The sequence below is a fragment of the Arvicanthis niloticus genome, chromosome 8 (genome assembly GCF_011762505.2).
Source record: "Arvicanthis niloticus isolate mArvNil1 chromosome 8, mArvNil1.pat.X, whole genome shotgun sequence".
In the NCBI taxonomy this organism is placed as follows: Eukaryota; Metazoa; Chordata; class Mammalia; order Rodentia; family Muridae; genus Arvicanthis; species Arvicanthis niloticus.
In genome coordinates, this window is record NC_047665.1 from 43804778 (window position 1) to 43826524 (window position 21747).

General features: G+C 36.5%; 1 protein-coding gene across 4 annotated transcripts in view; it reads left to right on the plus strand.

Annotated features, from left to right (window-relative positions):
* Cdk13 (cyclin dependent kinase 13) overlaps positions 1 to 21525 on the plus strand; it is a 99234-nt gene extending 77709 nt beyond the window's left edge. Inside the window, exons 10-15 of one of the 4 annotated variants that reach the window (XM_076939336.1) lie at positions 10730 to 10846; positions 11655 to 11786; positions 15862 to 15909; positions 17731 to 17936; positions 19237 to 19686; positions 20110 to 21109. In XM_076939336.1, the coding sequence (XP_076795451.1) occupies positions 10730 to 10846; positions 11655 to 11786; positions 15862 to 15909; positions 17731 to 17936; positions 19237 to 19686; positions 20110 to 20960 (1804 nt within the window). In that variant the 3' untranslated portion in view covers positions 20961 to 21109. Of the gene's footprint in view, positions 1 to 10729; positions 10847 to 11654; positions 11787 to 15861; positions 15910 to 17730; positions 17937 to 19236; positions 19687 to 20109 lie in introns of all 4 variants that reach the window. The other 3 variants (XM_076939337.1, XM_034509866.2, XM_034509867.2) reach the window with 3 other exon arrangements.
* The last annotated feature ends 222 nt before the right edge of the window (positions 21526 to 21747 follow it).

A 21747-nucleotide genomic window follows, 5' to 3' on the forward strand; every position in this document is an offset into this window, starting at 1 on the left:
AGAAATCTGAGAATGAGCAACATTATCTGAAAATATAGGAAGCCTAACTCAGCTTCCAGAACTGAGACAAGTTCTAGAGATAGCTGCCTACCCATACAGCTCCAGGAAGTCAGGAAGTTGGAGCATCAGTCTTCAGCCTTCTGTCCCAGGATCATCTGACAGACCTTTGAAAAACAGGAATCATTAAGGACTAGCTATTCCATCTCGGCAGAACTAAGCTGTCCTAACCTGTGAGTTGTGTTCTCTCAAGAATGGTACAGGTCTGCAGGAGAGATAGGCAGTTTCTGCCCAGTGGCCTCCTAGCCACAATTTACTACCTCACCTGGAGGTAGAGACATTCAGTTTCTTCTTTGAATCCACAAAAGTAGCTGCTAGGAGCAGATATGTCTCAACAGCAAAAGAATAAATAACATTAAATGTCACATTCTTTGGATTTCTGACATTCTTGAAAACCAACTATCTATGTAAAGTTATCTGGACTGTTGTCAGTTAACCACTGTCAGCTATTTCTAATTATCTAAAAACACCCTAACAATAAACTCAGAACTTTGGCCCTTAACTCACAGGCTTAAACATCCCAGATCAGTTTGTAATGACATTATAGGACTGGGTCCAAGCCTTGTACTTTAAAAATTTTTGTATCAATAGAAGAAATTTATACTAATGACAACTTTGATTCTGTGTCAAAATAAATTCTGTATCATAATAAGAAATTATGACTTCAGCTATTGTAAAGATTTCTATCAAATGCGGTTATGGTTGTCACACAATCAATTCTAGCTATTTCCTCCCTGTTCCAATTATGACCATTTCAACAGTCCCCAGAAAGACAACTAGAATAACCACCTCTAGACGCCCAAGTCCAGAGAACTTGGGCAGTGACTCTTCATAACTTCTTCTAGCTGAATATGAGCATTGAGATATCTTTGAAGGGGGGAAGGGTAGGGAAAATGGAGGAGTTTGTTGGCCTTAAGAAGGCCACACCAATGATTGTTTTAGTCTCTGATGTCTGTGTCCTGACTGAATCTGGCTGAAAGTCCAAGAGATCAGACGTTCAAAGCAGGACAGTTCAGCATGTCTGACGATGAGACTCATCAAGGTTGTATATTCTGTCATATACAAATCTCAAAACAAAGTTTTAGTATCATCAAGTTATCTTTTTTGTTTGATTATCTGGAATTTAGTCCTGAGGGTCTCTATCATATCTGGTCCATATAACTCTGGAAGGTGTATAGACTCTAATCACCTTATTTAAAAACACTAAGAGAAAACTTTTCTTCCAAATCGGCATATCCTTGAACCTGGTAACCAGAAAAACCTTTATTTTGACCTCTCTCCTAGAGGAATAATATAACCACAAAATTCAAAATCACACTCATTTTGAAAATTAAAACAATCTAAAACAAATGAAGTAAATGAAAGTACTCTATGTGCCTATTTTTAGGCTTTTTCTGTTTTGTCATGCCAGGAAATTAACCCAAAATTCCTATGGAGGCCATGTTAGAAAAAATATGAGTATCCTGTAAGACTTACTAGAGCAATATATCTTTATACCATCTTTAAAGCAATTAATTCAAACTTTCCCTAATATCTGTCTATAGGAAGAAAGTATTTTTACTTGTTAAGCTCTCTGCCTAAAGCATCCATCCTGTTACACTGTCTAACTGTTGTGCTCTCTACCTGGAGCCACAGACTTAGCCAGTCTGTTAGTCTATGTCTTTTTATTGGGGAATTGAGTCCATTGATGTTAAGAGATATTAAGGAAAAGTGATGTTGCTTCCCGTTATTGTTATGTTTGTGTGGCTATCTTCTTTTGGGTTTGTTGAAAGAAGATTACTTACTTGCTTTTTCTAGGGTGTAGTTTCCCTCTTTTTGTTGGAGTTTTCCATCTATTATCCTTTGTAGGGCTGGATTTGTAGAAAGATATTGTGTAAATTTGTTTTTGTCATGGAATATCTTGGTTTCTCCATCTATGATAATTGAGAGTTTGCTGGGTATAGTGGCCTGGGCTGGCATTTGTGTTCCCTTAGGGTTTGTATGACAACTGCCTTCTAGTTTTCATAGTTTCTGGTGAGAAGTCTGGTATAATTTTGATAAGTCTGCCTTTTATATGTTACTTGACCTTTGTCCCTTACTGCTTTTAACATTCTTTCTTTGTTTTTGTGCATTTGGTTTTTTGACTATTATGTAATGGGAGGAATTTCTTTTCTGGTCCAATCTATTTGGAGTTCTATAGGCTTCTTGTATGTTTATGGGCAATCTCTTTCTTTTGGTTAGGGAAGTTTTCTTCTATAATTTGGTTGAAGATATTTACTGGCCCTTTAAGTTGGGAATCTTCAGTCTCTTTTAGAACTATTATCCTTGGGTTTGGTCTTCTCATTGTGTCCTAGATTTCCTGGATGTTTTTGGTTAGGAGCTTTTTGCATTTTCTTTGACTGTTGTATCAATGTTTTCTATGGCATCTTCTGCACCTGAGATTCTCTCTTCTATCTCTTGTATTCTGTTGGTGATGCTTGCATCTATGACTCTTAATCTCATTCCTAGGTTTTCTATCCCCAGGGTAGTCTCCCTTTGGGATTTCCTTATTGTTTCTACTTCCATTTTTAGATCCTGGATGGTTTTGTTCACCTGTTTGGTTGTATTTTCCTATAATTCTTCAAGGGATTTTTATGTTTCCTTTTTGAGGTCTTCTACCTGTTTACTTGTGTTCTCCTATATATTTTTTAAGGAGATTGTCTATGTCCTTCTTAAAGTCCTGTATCATCATCATAAGATGTGATTTTAAATCAGAGTCTTGCTTTTCTGGTGTGTTGGGGTATCCAAGGGGTTCGCTGTACTGGGAGAACTGGGTTCTGATGATGCCAAGTAGCCTTGGTTTCTGTTGCTTATGTTTTTGTCCTTGCCTCTCACCATCTGGTTATCTCTGTTGTTAGCTGGTCTTGCTGTCTCTGACTGTAGCTTGTCCTCCTACAAGCCTGTGTGTCAGTACTCCTGGGAGACCAGTTCTCTTCAGGAGGAAATTGGTTATGGAGAGCTGTGGGGCAGTGTCAGCTCCTAGGGGCAGAGGTTCCTTGGTTCCTGTGTCTTGAGGGCTCTGGGTGGGTCCCTCTTGGGCTAGGAATTTGAGCAGAAGTGGTGGTCTTCCTGCGTTCACTGGTGTGTCAGCACTCCAGGGAGATCAGCTCTCTCCCCATGGTATTTGGGTATGGAGCACTGTGGCACAGTATCAGCTCCAGGGTACAGTGGGAAACCAGAAGTATCCTGTCCCAGGCTGCTCCTCCATTCCTGTGTTTGGGTGGGTCCCTCTGAGCAGAAGTGGTGGCCTTACCTGTGCTCACAGGTACATGTCTGCACTCCTGGGAGACCAGCTCTCTCCTGGTGGTATGTGGTATTTGAGTATTGATTGTTGTGGCACAGTATCAGCTCCAGGGCCATGGTATAGGATCTGCTGTGGGGTGCAGACCCAAAGTTTATTTAACATGGTAATGCAAACATGGCTTACAGTTTTCAATGCCCTCTCTACCATGCTAGTCATTTTCATGTGTAGGACACATAATCATTAAGTACACAGTACTCATAATTACTGGATTTTAGATACTTACTGCACCTTTTATTCTCACATGAACTTGTACTTAAAAATTAAGTTTATTGTAAAACAGTACTTTGTGTTAATTGGCTTCAGCATTACACATCCCATGTTTACTACCTCTTTTGATTGTACTAAGAGGTCGCATTAAGTGATCTGCCAAACAGTGCAGTTTTCAGAACAGATCCCGACTATATAACGTAAGTAGGAAAATGAAGCCAACAAAGAGATTGTTCAGGTGACAAACTGGAGCAGCTAAATAAAACCCAAGGAATAAACAACACTTAACAAGCTACAATACAGAATGTGGAAAGCTTCATGTGTAAAGCCAAGATTTCATGTCTGAATGAGTTATCTACTGTACTATGTAAATTAATCTTATAACTTAACAGTGAGAAAAGAATTGCAGTGAAATGAAGACTTTGATAGAAAAAATTACCTCAGATACAAAGGAAAAACTAGAAGATTATTTAATTCACAAAATCATCCTGTAACACATTAGAAAGTCCTAAATATATAAAATAGTACTATTAAAGTACTCAGAAGAACCAGGCCCTGCATATTAGTAGGTAAATTCTTGCAAGTATTTCTAAAATCAGTAGTTGTGATGTTCCTTAAACTATTTTTTTCAAAAATTGAAGAAATTATTTCTTAGAAAGTCAGTAAATTAAATAATCAACAAACATTCATTATATATATCAGAAAAGTGATAGTAGCTGTATGCCTGAGAATCACTGGTGCCTTAGTCTGACTTGCTGGCAGAGAAGGATTGCAATAGAACACCATTCCTTCCTTCCTGTTCTTTCTCATCCCTTGGTATATCCAACTCCTCAGTCTTATATTTTGTAGTTATTCTCATCATTAATTTGTGAATTTTACAAAAAGATAAAACAATAATACCCTATTTGCACACAAGAGAATTTCATATAAGGGGGAAATGGATTAGGGTAAGGAATGAAAAGTAAACTTAGGCAAACTGAAGATTTCACTACTAAGGCAGACAAGTCTTCAGTGCCCTCAGAGAGGCCAGCATTTCAGAATGTGGGTTAGCCTCAAAGACCCACTCCGCTCCCTTCTGTTCCCCGCTTTCCATCTTGCACTTTCTCCACAGGCAAAGAGGCTTCTCTATTTCTCTTGTATATATGAGGTTAGCTACCTGCTTTCTGGGCCCGTCTTTGACCATACTGATGAACTTAGCACCTAATCCTTTCTTGGAGCAAGAGCAAAGCAATATGTGCTTGTTTTTGATAAATGAGGATATTTCCTTCTTTTAAAAGAATCCATTAAGATGAACTTTAAAATTATGAGGATTTAAAACATGAGGATGCTCCATATCAGGAAGCAATGACTTAATCTCATATCAATAGGAAAATGATTAGCTTAAAAAACGATGTATACATATTAGGAAGTTTTAAAAATAGTGATATGTTTCATGTTAGTGATACTATATTTTTTAAAATATTGAGTACTAGAATATAAACCAACTTACAAATGTAATATCCAGTCTTTAAACAGCTGTGACTCAGTACCTTAAGGAAAAGATTCCTAATTTCAACCTTTCCATCCCTGCTCAGATTATTCACTATCTTGAATCTGGATTCTCTCTCCTGTGTTTTGTTTTCTTTATTTCCTCTTTTTTAAATTTAATTTTATTTTTTATTTATTTACTTTACATCCTGGTTACTGCTCCCCTCCTGGTTACCCATCCCATCCTTCCCTCTCCTCTAAGCTTGTTTGGGCTCCCCTGGGTATCCTCTCCCTCCCTCCCTCCCTCCCTCCCTCCCTCCCTCCCTCCCTCCCTCCCTCCCTCCCCTCTGTGAGACTAGATCCCTCCCTCCCTCCCTCCCTCCCTCCCTCCCTCCCTCCCTCCCTCCCTCCCTCCCTCCCTCCCTCCCTCCCCTCTGTGAGACTAGATGCATCTTCTCCCTCTGAGGCCGGACAAAGCAGACAAGGCAACTAGAAGAACACATCCCACATACAGGCAGTAGCTTTTGGGATAGCCCCCATTCCGATTTGCTACATAAGTGCAGGGAGGTCTAGGTCCAGCTGTTGTGTGTTCTTTGGTTGGTGGTTCAGACTCTGAGAGCTCCAAGAGTCCAGGTTAGTTGACTTTAGGTCTTCCTGTGGAGTTCCTATTCCCTTTGGGGCCTGCAATCCTTCCTCCTATCTGAGCTCTATCTACTGTTTGACTGTGGATGTATCTGTCTGAGTCAGATGTTTGGTGTAGCCTTTCAGAGGCCAACATACTCCTGTCTGTATGGTTCAGGAGTCTGATAAAGGGTAGAGGAGAGGTGGTGGAAGAATGGAAGTTCCCCTGGGATAGCAGGCTGCTTCAGGCAGCTTTGGCTCAGAGGGCTCAGAGAGCAGGGAAGATGGGTCCTTAAATTATTATGTAACTGCCTCCCAACCTTCTGTTGCATACTTTGATGTTCTCCATTCCTTAGTAAATGGTATCTTAAACACATTGCAAGCTAAAAGGAGGAGGTTTGTAACCCAGAATTTTCTAGTGTGGTTACACATTTATCTTACTCAGTTAAGGAATGTATCAAGAAGTGGGAGAATGTCATTTTTTTTTTTAAGTTGACTTACATAGTTGGACATAGAATCAGTTGCTTTTAAGAAACGTTGACTATGGGTGAGCAAGTAATTTTGTAATTGAAAGAAAAGTAAAAACAAAGGAGTCCTAAGTACAATGAAAATACTTGTAATATTTGCTTTTAAAAGAAATGCAAAAAATAAAGATACCAAAATTATGTATCTATATATTCTCTTTTAATGTGATTCCCTCTAAGCCTGTTCTTTGTTTTATTGTTGGTCCTGATTTTGTTGGCTACTAGATCTAGTAGTTGACATAGTTAGGCTACAAGGTACTTATTAATGTAGCAGTTTCACTTGAATTATTTCAATTGAACTTCTTACATCTCAATGTCTTCTTTCTTTCTACTTTCAGGTTAAAAAAGCTTAGAGAAGTAAATTTATCTAGGGACTTCCAAGTGATAATTGGAAGAAATTGAGCTTTGAGTTAATCATTCTGTACATGTAAGAAATAGGACTTCTTCTGGGGGCTAGTGAGGTGGCTCAGTGGTTAAGAAGAGCACTGACTACTCTTCTGGAGGCACTGAGTTCAAATCCCAGCAACCACATGGTGGCTCACAACCATCTGTAATGAAATCTGATGCCCTCTTCTGGGGTGCCTGAAGACAGCTACAGCGTACTTACATATAATAAATAAATAAATAAATAAATAAATAAATATCTAGATAGATAAATAAATAGATAAATAAATAAATAAATAAACCTTAAAAAGAAATAGGACTTCTTCCTAAAATTTTTATATAGTATACACAAATAGTAATATTTCACAAATACAGTTTGAAATTTTTCTATATTGAGATTTCTGAGGGAGACATTAGCAAACTATTCAAGTTTTCATTAAGAATTCGATCGTAGTAAAATATAGCATTTCAAAGAACTAATAGAAAAATGTTATAAATTTGTAACATGAATTAGAAATAAGGTTTATCCCAATGTATTCTTGGGATAAAAGGAAGCTTTAATTACTGCAATGTTACATTTTACTAGTGAAATAAAATGTTTGATAGATTTGACTAGACATTTGCTGGGGATGTAAGCTCTTTAAGTGTAAGACAGTATAAAACACAGTAAAAATGTACATCACTAATAGCCAGAATAATGTTTAATGGTCAAATATTAGAAGAGAAAAGAAAAGAACAATTACTTTCTTGTATTGCTATTTACCAGTGTTTAAATGTATAGTTGGAAATAATTGTAACATTGCATATATTCATATATAGAATATGTTGAATGTGCCAGATGGTCACCTAAAATGCCCAAGAACAAAAAGGTTGATTAAACTGTTAAGATGTCTACAAAGAAAATAATAGCTTTTATAAATGTGTACCAGATAGAAAATACAGTGTGGCTCTAATAAAATCACCAACATGTGTGCCCCCTGGAATACCAAAAAACTATAAAACTATAGAATGTTCTTAAATATTTAAGATTTTAAAACCTGTTGGAGAGAGGGCTGGAGAGATGACTCAGTCGTTAAGAGCATTTGTTGCTCTTGCAGAAAACTTTGGTTCCCAGCACCCATGTCTGACAGATAATAACTGCCTGTAATTAGAGCTCCAGGGGATATGATTCCCTCTTCTGATCTCCACAGAGCACTCACTATACTCATGTGCACAAATGTACATATAGAACAATACAATACACATAGATAAAAATTAAAAAAGACTGTTAGAGAGGCATATTTTATTTTTGATTGCCTTTATGTTTATTTTTAGTATGTGGGTTTGTGCACATGAATGTGGATGCTGGAAAAGGCCAGAGGTATCAGCTCCTCTGGTGCTAGAGTTACAGTTGTTTGTGAGCCATCGGTTGTAGGATCCCCTGCAGGAGCAGCATGTGCACTTAACTGCTGAGCCAGCTTTCCAGTCCCATTATGTTTCCTTACATACATACATTTTTCACATTGCACACATTTTATTTTTGTTTTGTTTTTTTTTTATATCTGTGTAAGGATAAATGTGAAAATATCTAGGAAGGGAGTAGAGGGACAGTAAGAAAATAAGGAGAAAGGAATTTTTTTTTTTTTTAAGGAGAACTTAACATAGCTTGTTAAAACCAAATACAATAACCAAACTACTTGGTCACAATATATGGGTAAATCAGTGGAATTATACGAGAGCTTCAGAGAGTAAAGCAATTGATATGCACCATAGAGTCTAATATAGAGGAAAGCAAATCAAAATCACTTGGTTTGAATATTTATGTTTAAATGTTTGAGACAGGATCTTACTCCTTTACCCCATCTAGCCTTAGAATCACATTGTAGATCAGGTTGGCCTCAAGCTTATGACAATCTTCCTGCCTCTCAAATGCTGGGATTATAAACATATGCCATTATGCTGAGCATGAATAATGTTTGTTGATGGCATAACATACTGAGAATGCCTTGGAGTCCAAGGAGAGAAAGTCCCATATTTCCATTGGCTGGTTCTGGGTGGGCACAGACAAAACTAATTGGAAAGATATAAGGGTATAGGAAATGATGAGGTAGGGGTGTGTGTGTGTGTGTGTGTGTGTGTGTGTGGTGTCAAGGAAGGTAACATTTAAGCCGAAATCTAAAGTAGTCTTCAAAGTCATTAAAGACCCCTAGATGTAAGTGTACTTGATTTGTTTTTATGAATATTAAGTTAGTGATCAGGAGCAGAACAGCTCAAGTTCTGTCCCATCTACTCAGTGAAGTGTTACGTTGCTGGTAGGAGGCAGAATAGCAGCATAAGAACAGTTTCACAGTATGATTCCATTTATATAAAACATATCAAAGATGACCATAATTGTTCATCTGAAGATGGACTTGTGAGAAACCTAAGAAGGGAGAAGTCATTTTCTAGTTTATATATTTAAACATGTTTGATTCTGATAGTATTTTAAAAAGTTGCATAAGGTATGATATCATTATTTTTTTAAAAACTTAAGAAAAACTAAAAGAAGTTTCTTACACGTGTATCAGACAGCAAAAGTATACTGAAGGGGGTGGGGTGGGCCTTGGAGTCTGGTAGACTTGAGTTCAAATACCAGCCCCATGACTCCTGCTTATTTGTGATGTAAGTTCTGTGATGCTGTAAATTGGCTCTTCATAGTTAGAACAGGGCTAATAACCCACCCGAGGAATGTAGGAAGTAAATATAGTCAGTCTGCCTCAGTGAAGACTTCCTGTCTTACCTTATCTGCAGTGGTACTTCAGTCAGAAGCTGAGGTATATGCTGAAATGTTGGTGTCCAGATTAAAAGTGAAAAAACTGGCCAGGTAGGAATAGTAATAAAAGTCATCTTTAAAGCATACACTGCAATGACTGGTTAGTTCACCTGGAGATGGAGCTCAGTGGTAGAACACTTGCCCAACATGTAGTATGTTCTGGTTTCAGTCAGCAGTAGCAATAAATTTAAATACAGCATAATATATGAACATTTTTACAAGGCAGGTGGAACAGTTTGCATTAGAGATAGAATGGATTAAGAAAGGATGAAAAAAGAATGGAAAATATTGCAGGTAACAAAATAGGGCAGATGGGAATAAAGATTGTTTCTATGTGGAGGTACACAAAGGTTCACACATGTTCTTGTTGTTTTGGGTTTTTTGTTTGTTTGTTTGTTTTTTGAAGACGGGATCTCTCTGTACCCCTGTGTGTCTTACTCTGTTCTATAGACCAGGCCGGCCTTAAACTCTACAGATTTGCCTGCCTCAGCATCCCAAGTGTTAGAGATATGTACTACCATTCCCACCTAAAGATTAAGAGTATGCACTTTTAAAGCTTCAGGTCTAGGTTGTGTGGGTACAAAAATTTAGACTGCATCACTTCTAAATGAAGAAAACTTCTGATTCTGGGAAAAGTGGTACATGGCTTTAATCTTAACCACTGGACCATCTCTCCAGCCCTTGGCCTCACTTTTGAGAATATCTGTTATATCTGTCCCATAAAAATACTGATGCAAAACAAGTAGAAAATAAATTATTATAAACTATTAAAATGAAATATTTCCTTTATTAAGCTTGAGTTATAATCTTCCTTTGAATATAAGAATGTAGAACAATTAAAATGTGAGTAGAACAATTAAAGAGTAGAACAATTAAAATGTGTAAATACTCGTGACCAGTGTCACTGCTGAAATTGCAGAACTGTATATTTTAAGATTTTTACCTTCAGAGTGCTTTTTGTTTGCATTTAGAGGCAGTGGTTTACATTTAGGTAGGAAGTCCATTTCTCCTGTTACATCAAGATACCCTATGTTTATGAGAGACCATGTCAGCACCTCAAAACTATAGTGAGACATAAACTCGTTTCCTTAATTTGTAACATATAGGCCACATATTGTAAATATTACCTATGTTTTAAGATTTTATGTATAGGAAGGTTCTTTAGGAGATTCAGTGTATTTGTGGGAAATTTGGGAATTTTCAAATTGTGAAGGCTAAAATATTTAAATTCCTTATAACATTGTATCAAGGATTTTATGTCCTTAACAACTGGTTAATGTTTGAAGAATAATATTTACTAGTTTTTGTAGGTACTTTGTAATAAAATTTCTTTTTTTTTCTTTTTGTATTGTTTAGCCGTATATGTGGGAGTCCATGTCCTGCAGTGTGGCCTGATGTAATCAAACTGCCATATTTCAACACCATGAAACCAAAGAAGCAATATCGCCGGAAGTTAAGAGAAGAGTTTGTTTTGTAAGAAAGGGATGCTTAAATATTCATATTGCACTGAATGTTTACTCTCTAGTCATTTTGAGGTTTAAGTTTGTTTATTTTTTTATCTTTCGTTATAATTGAAGACAGAGTTTCACAGGCTGGCCTTGAATTGTCTATGTAGCTACGGATGGTCTTGAACTCCTGACCTTGCCTGCCTCGTAAGTGCTGAGATCATAGGTGTGCCTCACACACACAGCTGAGAAGGTCATTTCTTAGGAAATCTAAATGTCACCTTAACTTGAGATAGACATGCTGCAGCTCTTCTTTTAGGGCTTTGTGTTGTGCATTTCTCTTTGTTGCATGTGAAGTGCCTTTCACCTCATAAAGTCTGTGACTGAGCCATTAGGTTTTATTTGTTTACACAAAGAAAACTTAATAATAGTACTGTAAATTTTATTGAAACAGCTTTCACATGACTTGAGTTTAGGTTTTTATTTTATTTTAGGAGGCTGTTAGATATTAATTTATAACTATGACTTGCTCATAGAGTAATAAAGGATATTGTTTGCTAATAGTCCAGCACTGTATAAAAAGAACAATACTTTTTAAAAAAAAAATTGATATGTGTGCAACATATTGCATACATTATTTAACCAATATTTCATTAATACTTAACTGATAAATTTATAAAGTAATGAGGTCTTTAAAGATACAGATAATCGGAGTAAAGCAATTGGTAGTTAAAATATAATTTAAAATTAATTTTCAAATTTGTAAAAATAAGTGCTTATAGAAGCACAGAGCATATGTGAAGACTGTGCTTGACTTTTGTGTCCTCTGGTGCTAGTATCCCTGCAGCTGCACTCGACTTATTTGATTACATGCTTGCCTTGGATCCCAGTAAGCGTTGCACTGCTGAGCAGGCTCTTCAGTGTGAGTTCCTACGAGACGTGGAACCCTCCAAAATGCCTCCACCCGAGTAAGTGACTTTCTATTTTAGATTTGCATAATCTAAAATCTGGACAGCTTTGAAACTTTGTTACTTAGTTGTCATGATCCATGATTCCATGCCGAAATTGAAATAGTTAGGTAAAACATCAAAAAATTACGATTTTCACATCAAGCATGCAGGTGCTTGTTTATTGTTGAATTTACCATAGAACAGCAAAAACAGCCTTTACCATTTATTTCTTTAGCTGAGGTTGGGTAGTGATGTTTCCCCTCTGTAACAATTTTGTTATGGTGGAATATGGCTGTCAGGCCTAAGCTTCAAGTGGTGCTGCTATAGCCAGAGTTTTGAGTTCTATGCCAAGCTTAATCTGTACAACCCTCTACGGTAGGTATTATTACCACTGCTTAACAGAGGAGGAAGCAGGCTCAAAAGAGGTTAAAAAACTTGCCCAAGAATACAAATATGGTAAAGGATGGTGCCAGTTCTCAAATTGAAGTCAGTTTAATAAGAAACAAGTTCTGAAAATATTCTGTGACATTTTGCACAATAGAAAATCCTTGTCATTATTTCAAAGAATGTATCAGAAGCATGTTGGGAATGATTTGTATCATGGAGGGAAAATACAGTTTGGAGAATTAGAATAGCTAGTTTCTTAAATCTTCTTATAGCTTCTATAATTGGTCTTGAATTGGTTGGGAAGATTGTCCATTTGATTCTTCATGATAGGGGCTAAAGTTTTTGTAGGTATTTCCTTGATATGTATTAATGTGATCAGCAGCATTAAAAGCAAGCCTATCTCCAATAAAATACTTTGGTTGCAATAAAATTCACATATTTTAAATGAATAACATGGGCTTTAGAGTTCAAATTCTGGCTCTTCCACTTTCCAGTTGAGTTTATTTCCATGGAGTTTGTCATTAACATTTTATTGAACTATATAAATAGCCCATGAGATAGTTTGAAAGTTAAAAAAATAATTATCATCTGACATACAGAAGTCATTCACTAGGTATTCTGTTTCAGTTTTTTTTTTTTTTTTAATTTTTTTCTTTTTTTTTTTTTTTCTTTTTCTTTTCTTTTCTTTTTTTTTTTTTTGGACTCAGTTTTGGTTGTATAGTACGGGCTGGCCTTGAACTCAAGATCCTCCTGTCTATATGCCTCTTTGAGTGCTGTGATTACAGGTGGGCACCACCTCATCTAGATACTGTTGAGCTAAACGTTTAATATCTATTGTTCTTTTGCTTATTTAGATATATCAGTAGACTCCAAGTGGCTTGATTTCAGTATTCTATCAGAGTTTTTGTTTTGTTTTACTGTTATTAACTTTTAATTTTGAGTTTTCACCTCTGCAAAAAAAGTAGAGTTTTCTTCACCTAAATTCAATAATTATTGGTATGTGGACATATTTGTTTCATTACTTAATAAACTTTTTCTGAAGTAGTTGAATATTAAGCTGTTGCATGAATCTATAAAAACTGGAACTTTACTACACATACTGTTAGACAGCATAAAACATCATAAAGACTAGTAGTGCATAGTACATGGTTAAGACTTTCTGGTAGCCCAGGAACATTTTTTTTTTTAACAAACTTTTTTTGGAGTCAGGATTGAACAATTTGTTCAGAACTCATATTTGTTTACTCATATTTGTCATATTTATCTTCATTCTTTCCTCAGACTTAGAGGTTTTGATGACACTAATTTCTCTTTTTGGTGGTAGACATCAAACCCAGGGCCTTACACATGCCTGGCAAGGGCTTCTACTAAGCTATATCTCTAGTCCCAACAAAGGCATTTTCTAAGAGCCTAAGACAGCTGTTTGGTAAAGCATCCCATAATCTGGATTTGATTTTTTTTTTGTGATCAAGATTACATTAATATTTTTCAGTGCTAGAAAAATACCTACAAGGTAACATGTGTTTTCTGATAGAATACATCAAGAGAAATGTTTTACGATTTTGTCCTGTTATTGGGGACATAATTGCTAATTCTAATCACTTAATCCACATAAAAGGATTGTAAAGCTGTCTCAAGCTTATTTTTATATAAACGTCTAAAGCCAAGTTCACAAATTGCAAAAGAATTTTTAATTGACATCTTTAAGTACTGTAGTTAAATTAATCTCATAAATGTATCCATTGGGATCTGAATGGCTTTTAAATTCATTTAGAAAATGTCCAACATTTGAGAATTTTTTTTGTTTTCATCTTGAACTTCCATTATTTCTTACATTTTATTCTAAGTAACTAATATTACATTAATTGTGATATTGTACTTCTTAAACAATGGTATGTATGTAAATGGACTTTAATTTAAAAACATTTCTATGAATATTAATATAGGATATTAATTATGCTCTATTATTAGTACACATTTGAGTGTTTTAAACCATCAGTGAATTTTTGGATATGAAGTCTAATAGAAGTGATTGAACTGAGATCTTTTCCTATAAATAATTCACATAGTAATTTTCCTATCTTCGAACCAGTCCTATTTAAATACTAGACATTGAGACATAGTTCTATATTAATTATAATTTACTTGTTATTTTCATGATTGTCTTTGCAAATAAACATTCACTGAAAGAAGTTGTGCACAGCTATATCACTGTCATTGAACTTCTTCTCCATTAAGTATCTAAAGTTTTGTTTTGATTTTTGAATCAAAATATAAAATCAGGGCAGGAACCATTGCTCAGTGATTAAGATCATTGGTTGCAGAGGACCTGGGTTTGGTTTCTAGCACTCAAATGGTGGTTGACCACCATCTAAAACTCCAGTTCCAGGGAATTCAATGCCGCCTTCTGACTTTTGTGGATATCAAGCACATATTTGCAGACAAAACACAGTGGGATCATATGAAAGGTCTTCTCCTGCAAGTCTCCTGACAATAAGGAAGTCATGTTACCCAAAAGCTCTTTTAGACATTAGTCATCAGATTTTTTTTTTAGCTAGCTCTACCATTTCTTGTGCTATGACTTAAAAGACTTGTAGAATTTTTTGTTTTCTGTTTTGTTTTTTTCCTTATAAACTGTAATTCTTGTCAAACAAGGCCCTGTACCTTTAGACTTTATTTTTATCAGAATACACTTTACTGTACTATTTTATTAAAAAGTTAAAAAAAAAAAAAAGATAGCAGTACACTCGGGTGTTTTGTGAAACTGTTATGGAATGTGTGCTCTTAGGTACATCACTAAAGAAGGCAAGCCAAGGTTATAATGGTATCAATCCAGTATTTAGATTAAAATTTATGTAAACGTTTAATGCCCTGTATTTAATATATAAGAGAAGAAACTACTAAGTAGGGGTGTTATTCTATAAACTATATAACTAAAATGTGAATTAGATGGCCTCTAGCCTATAGCTTATTAGCAATATAAAAAGCATTAAACATTTGGACAGTTATGTGACCATCTATAATTAGAATAAGTATTTCATGACTTGATAACACACTTTTAGACAACTGAATGAAGATCAGTGATCTCAGACACAAATATGTACTGTGTGAGTGGCTCTGACCAAGGATGCCCTGATACAAATTAACATACTACTTCTGTCCCCTGGAAATAGGTAATATTGTTAATCTCATTTTTAAAGAAAAAGAAACTAGATACAGAGGTCCAGTTTCTTGTCTAACAGGATAACAAATAAGTGGCTGAGCCAGCATTTGAACTTTCAAGGAAGCACATACTTTTGGTTATCTGGAGAACATGCCTGATTTGTTTAGAGAATCAGCATAACTAATCTACCATTTTAGATCATTGTAAGGTTATGTTTATATTTTATAGAAAATGAGTTAAGGTAATTTATAATGAATCTCTTTAAGTTGTGGGAGGGAACAAACAAATCCTTTACCTGGATTTCTTTGCTTTCCACAAGAGCACTGTATTTCTTGGCTGGTAGAATGGAGGAGGTGTACTGATTTTATTTACCCTAATCAGTAGTACTATAGTATATTTGAAATCAGCACCCCAACAGAGGCTACAGCCCACATCATAAAACACAAACACATTCCCAGAAAGGAAAGTCTTTTGGAGGGTTTTTGATGCCTTACAGCTTCCCAGTATCAATATTTCAAATTATCCCTTTGTTTGTTACTCCAGGAGGTTTTTACACGCTGAGGCAATGCACCATAGTAAGATGGCTGAGAGGTATGCCTTTGTTTTGTTTTCGGACCTCAGGTGCATAGACTTGGTTTAATCATAATCCTTGTGTCACTCATCATTGGTCCATGCATGGCTCTCTGTTATTTATTTTAGTTACTTTAATTAGTTATTTTAAATGTTAATAAGCAGCCATGAGCCTACCAAGCAAGAGCTAGAACCTTGAGAATAACCCACTTTAATCATATCATAACCCTTCTTCCTACCCACGTGTTCCCTTGCCCTTTTCTTCCCAAGGTAACCATCATTCCCGTTTCCTTATTCTTGTATATATTTTCTGTTGCCATCTGTATGTATCCATAAAAAATTACATTTAAAAAATGTAGTTGTTTTTCATTTTATACAAAGGTGTCATGCTGTTTTGTAATCCTGTGGAATGACATTTTTAAATTAATATTATATTGCTAAGATTCAACCATTCTGTTGCATATGCCTTTATTTTATAATATGAGAAAGTAATTGTGGAAGAACTATCTACTTGAGCATTCAGGGCATTCTTCTAGTTCAGTCTTTGAAAAGGGTCCATGTGGAAATAAAGTTCCTGTCCACAACCTCAGATACACTCTTGGAAAGAAAGTCTTATATACCTCTTGAGATAAATACCCAAGTGGTGGACAGCAGGTATATACCACTAGGTGGCATTACTTAAAAGAATCTAGATATTCTGGGCAAGTTTATTAACCTTTCCAAGCCTTAATTTTCTCACCTTTAAGCTAGAGAAAAGTAATAGTAAGTTTACATGGCCTTATACTGGGATCAAAAGAAAACATTTGTAAGTCAAGTATTTTTGTCTTTAAGAAAGTTACTTTTAGTGTTCAGTGTTATAGAATTACATTGAGATGGAAAATTCCTATAGAATTAGAGGTAATTTTGGTAGAAGTCTGCCGATGACTGTAATGAGCCTCTCTGTGCCTGGATTATCTACTCGAGACTCATCTATAGAATCAGTTTATTTCTAAAACAGTTGGGATATCATAACCCTTCTTCCTAGCAAATATGTGACTAAAAAGTGAAAAGATTTTACTAAAAAGTTTTGTACGAATCCTGTGTTCTGGCCTATTATGTCACTCTCCTTTTTATTTATGTCTGGCTTCTACAAATAGCATGTTTCTGCATCCTTTTTCAAAATTCTAATTCAGTGTACAGTGTGCTGTAGTTGGTTTTAAAAGGTTATGCCAAGGATAATACCTAGTGTTTATTAATATATATTCTTCATAACTTTGAAGAAGTTATTTATTGATTATTCAGAAGACAAAAATAGTTTATTTCTAGGTTACTTGTGCATATGAGTGCACAGCAGCTGTGACTGTATGCACAAGGCCCACTTAGGAACAAGCCAGACAAAATCCCAGCATGGAGGGAAGGAGTAGTCTCTTGAGAAAGCCCACTCCCTGCTGAGGAGATATTTGCAGTTAATGGCTTCTGGGAAAGGGAGAGTCACCTTTTTTCTTCAGGGATGTGGCCCCTTTACAGTTTATCCATACTCCAGCATGTAGCCTGTTACTCATACACATACTGGGAGGAAATAGAGATTTAGGGGAGATTAGGAAAGGAATTTTAGGGGGAGATATGGGATGTACTTGATCAGACACATTAATGCATGAATAAAAAATTAGGACAAAGAATTAAAAAGAAAAATAATTAGTTCACCACTAAAGTTAAACCCTGAAGTATGATGAAATTTTATTAAATGTTTGTATGAAGTTTTCCAGAATGGTTTGTGGGAGGGAATGGCTTTCGTGGTACACTATAACATTAGTATTTCTTGTTAATGGCATTTGTGATTTAGCATTCATCTGTTTTTTTCAGCCTTCCTTTGTGGCAAGATTGTCATGAATTATGGAGTAAAAAGAGAAGAAGACAGAAACAGATGGGCATGACTGATGATCTTTCCACAATCAAAGCCCCCCGAAAGGACCTGTCTCTGGGCTTAGATGACAGCAGGACTAACACACCCCAGGGTGTGCTGCCACCTGCACAGTTGAAATCTCAGAGCAACTCAAATGTAGCACCTGGTCAGTAATGCTTCTTTGGCTTGTTTTGTTCACACTGCTTTATGGCCTGTGGCTAATGTTTTTGTACTACTGTTAAAACATATTATGGCAAAAAGATAAATGTTAAGGCTTATTCAGCGAACTGGGAATTACTTTATTGATGGTGCCAGCACAACTCACATTATAAGCAGTCTCAAATCATGGATTTGTGGTGATTGGTCAGATTTCTTTTTCCTGTTTCTCTAGTTCAGGAGTCAGGAGTATGGATGTCTTTCATTAACATTAGTCTATAAAGTTCAGTAATTAAGGCAGAGAAGACACAGAGACAGCCACAACTGCAAAAGAAGTTTATCCCCATTAATGATAGTGATTCTCACTAAGACTGTATTTTAAGATTGAAATTGTTAGACCAAGTTATTTCTTTTTTGCATTCATATCTACCTATCTATGTAGAGATAGGGTCTCATTTTGTAGCCCTGACAGTCCTAGAACCCTCTTTCTTTATAAGCAGATTGACATCAAACTCACAACCACCGACCAGTCTCTGCCCCCAGGGCTGGGATTAAGGATGTGTGCCACTATGCTTGGCTAGTTGGCAGCTGTTAAAAAATTGAAGTTTGAGTTTTCCTGAAGAACCCGGGAATCTGTCAGGTCTAGACTGAATATTGGAGAAAATTAACTGGCTGTGTCTTACTGGTGATGAGTTAATATATAATACTCATGTTTGTATAAGTCTTTCTAACTCAAAATGGCTTAATGTTTTTAAACGAAAGTAAGCTGAATAAAAACAGATTTTTATCATAGTGTGTAAAGTATTAGTTTTAATTTCTCAAAAGTTCTTTGCACAGTTAACTTCATTTTTCAAGTGGGATAGCATAATAAAGAATTCAGAGACTGCATTCAGAATTAAATTTCAGAGTCCAGGATCTTGGCAAATTATCCACTCTTTTAGGGTAACCGATAGAGTCTTATGAAATGGCTGTGGTGCTGGCACTGTTAGCAGTTGTCATCACTCATTTCTCTCACACACAGTGATAGCTCCTGGTTAAATCTGTGCATGGCCCTGGTGGTAGTCTTTTTCTTTTGAAAAATATATTTCTAAAGATGAATTAGCCAAAATAGACTGTAGTTTTAGTGTCTGTCTTGATTTGTGTTGTAGTTAGATTTTGAATGTCATGACAGTAAGTAGACTGAAGTGCTCATTTCACATTGTTTCATAACTCTTCCTCAATTGGAATTTCAATACTGTGTAATGAAGAGGTGGTGGGGGTTGGGAAAACTGTGAATTATGGCAGTTCTAATCAATACATTTTGTCTTTAGTAATAACAGGCCCTGGACAGCCGTTAAACCACAGTGAATTGGCAATTCTTCTAAACCTACTACAATCTAAATCAAGTGTTAATATGGCTGATTTTGTCCAAGTGTTGAACATTAAGGTAAACTCTGAGACTCAACAGCAGCTAAATAAAATAAACCTTCCTGCTGGAATTTTGGCAACAGGTGAAAAACAGACAGATCCATCAACACCACAACAGGAGTCTTCAAAATCATTGGGAGGAGTTCAGCCATCACAGACCATCCAGCCTAAAGTGGAAACTGACGCTGCCCAGGCTGCTGTGCAGAGTGCATTTGCAGTCCTCTTGACGCAGTTAATAAAGGCCCAACAGTCAAAACAGAAAGATGCCATGCTAGAGGAGAGGGAAAATGGATCAGGACATGAAGCTCCATTACAACTCAGGCCACCTCCAGAACCCAGCACTCCTGGATCTGGTGAGTGATTGGCTCAGAGCTGTTGCTATATATGGCTTTGACTATTCAGTGACATTTGTTAAAGACATTCTCAGGTCACTGGTGAGAGGTGGTTCCCTATTCTGTTTACTTCCTAGAGTAGATTGTTTAGAAAATTGTCCATGTATGATATTATTATGAGTAGTATACCTTTTCTCTAAGGTACATTTACAGTAACTCTATTAATATAAAAAGGATAAATGTTGTGTGTGCTCTTCAAGCATCAAGTATGACTGTGGAGTTGAATAGTGTATTTCTTTAGTAATCTTGTCTTTAAGTGGTACTGGGTAACATGAGCACTTGAGAGATGCCCTTTGGTATTTTGTCAAAGGTAGAATGTATGACTTCTGAATATTTCATTTTCCATGGTAACTTTTGCCTCTTTCTTGGTTTTCTTTTACTTAGGGCAAGATGACCTCATCCAACACCAAGACAGGAGGCTACTGGAGCTGACACCAGAACCAGACCGGCCTCGGATTCTGCCTCCTGATCAACGACCTCCTGAACCTCCTGAACCACCACCTGTCACTGAGGAGGACCTGGATTATCGGACAGAAAACCAGCATGTACCTACCACTAGTTCTTCATTAACTGACCCACATGCTGGAGTGAAGGCAGCCCTCTTACAGCTGCTTGCTCAGCATCAGCCCCAGGATGATCCTAAACGAGAAAGTGGTATTGAATATCCCACAGGAGACACATATGTGCCCAGTTCAGACTATAAGGACAACTTTGGATCTTCTTTCTCTGCTGCTCCTTATGTTAGCAGCGATGGTCTAGGAAGTAGTTCCGCTGCTGCACCATTGGAAGCACGTAGTTTCATTGGAAACTCAGATATTCAGTCTCTGGATAACTACAGTACTGCTTCATCTCACACTGGTGGTCCACCTCAAACTTCTGCCTTTACCGAGTCATTTCCCAGTTCAGTAGCTGGATATGGAGACATTTACCTCAATGCTGGTCCCATGTTGTTTAGTGGAGACAAGGACCATAGATTTGAATATAGCCATGGTCCTATCACAGTCCTCACAAACAGCAGTGACCCTTCCACAGGGCCAGAGAGTACTCATCCCTTGCCAGCAAAGATGCACAACTATAACTATGGTGGTAACTTACAGGAAAATCCAGGTGGCCCTGGCCTCATGCATGGACAGACCTGGACTTCTCCTGCCCAAGGACCTGGATATTCACAAGGATACAGGGGACACATTAGCACATCAGCTGGCAGAGGTCGAGGCAGAGGGTTACCATACTGAGTATCTGTTTTTCCTCAGGCACATCATTTTTATCTGGAAAGACTTTTCTAGCTGCAATTTGAGGCAGCAATCCAAGAGACTTGAATAATATTAATTCAACAACAGCTTTATTTTTATGTGGAAAGGGTCTTGCATACAATAGTGAAAAAAAAGAAAACAACAAAAAAATCTTTGCTTAAATTCATGCTGTTCTTAAAACTAGCTCTATTGATTGTACATCATCACGGATTTTAGTTAACACTTTTATTTTGTATTCTTGCAGTTTTAAGTGGATGCTAACATTAGGGACATGATGTTTTTATGGCCCTGTTGCAAATCTTCTGAACTATGCACACTTGTGCTTTTTTTGTAAGTTTGGACCAACTTTTATGTAAACAACCTACCCCTTCCCTCACCCCTCCAGTTTTACAACAATCAGAAAGGGCACTGATTTATTTGGTATTTTCTTTTTACAAAGCTACCTTTAGTCAAAGGTCACTGTCAGTCTTTGCACCTGCTTTCAGTGTTATTGTGAAAGGTGTACTTTGTGCTCATTTCAGAAAATAAAACACAACCTTTCTCTTGATGCAACAGTTTTATATAAAAAATGGTCAACATTATTTTTGTTTTGTTTTTTTCAGGTTACCACAACACAGCAAAATTCATTCAAATAAAATAGTGGTTTTTATATGAAAAATATGGGTAGGGTGGGGAGGGGTTGAGTAAGTGCCTTAACAGGTAAGCTTAATGACTGCGGATGAAGTCAGCCTTCACACCACTGTCTTTCTAAGGGAGTCTGCACTGTGCT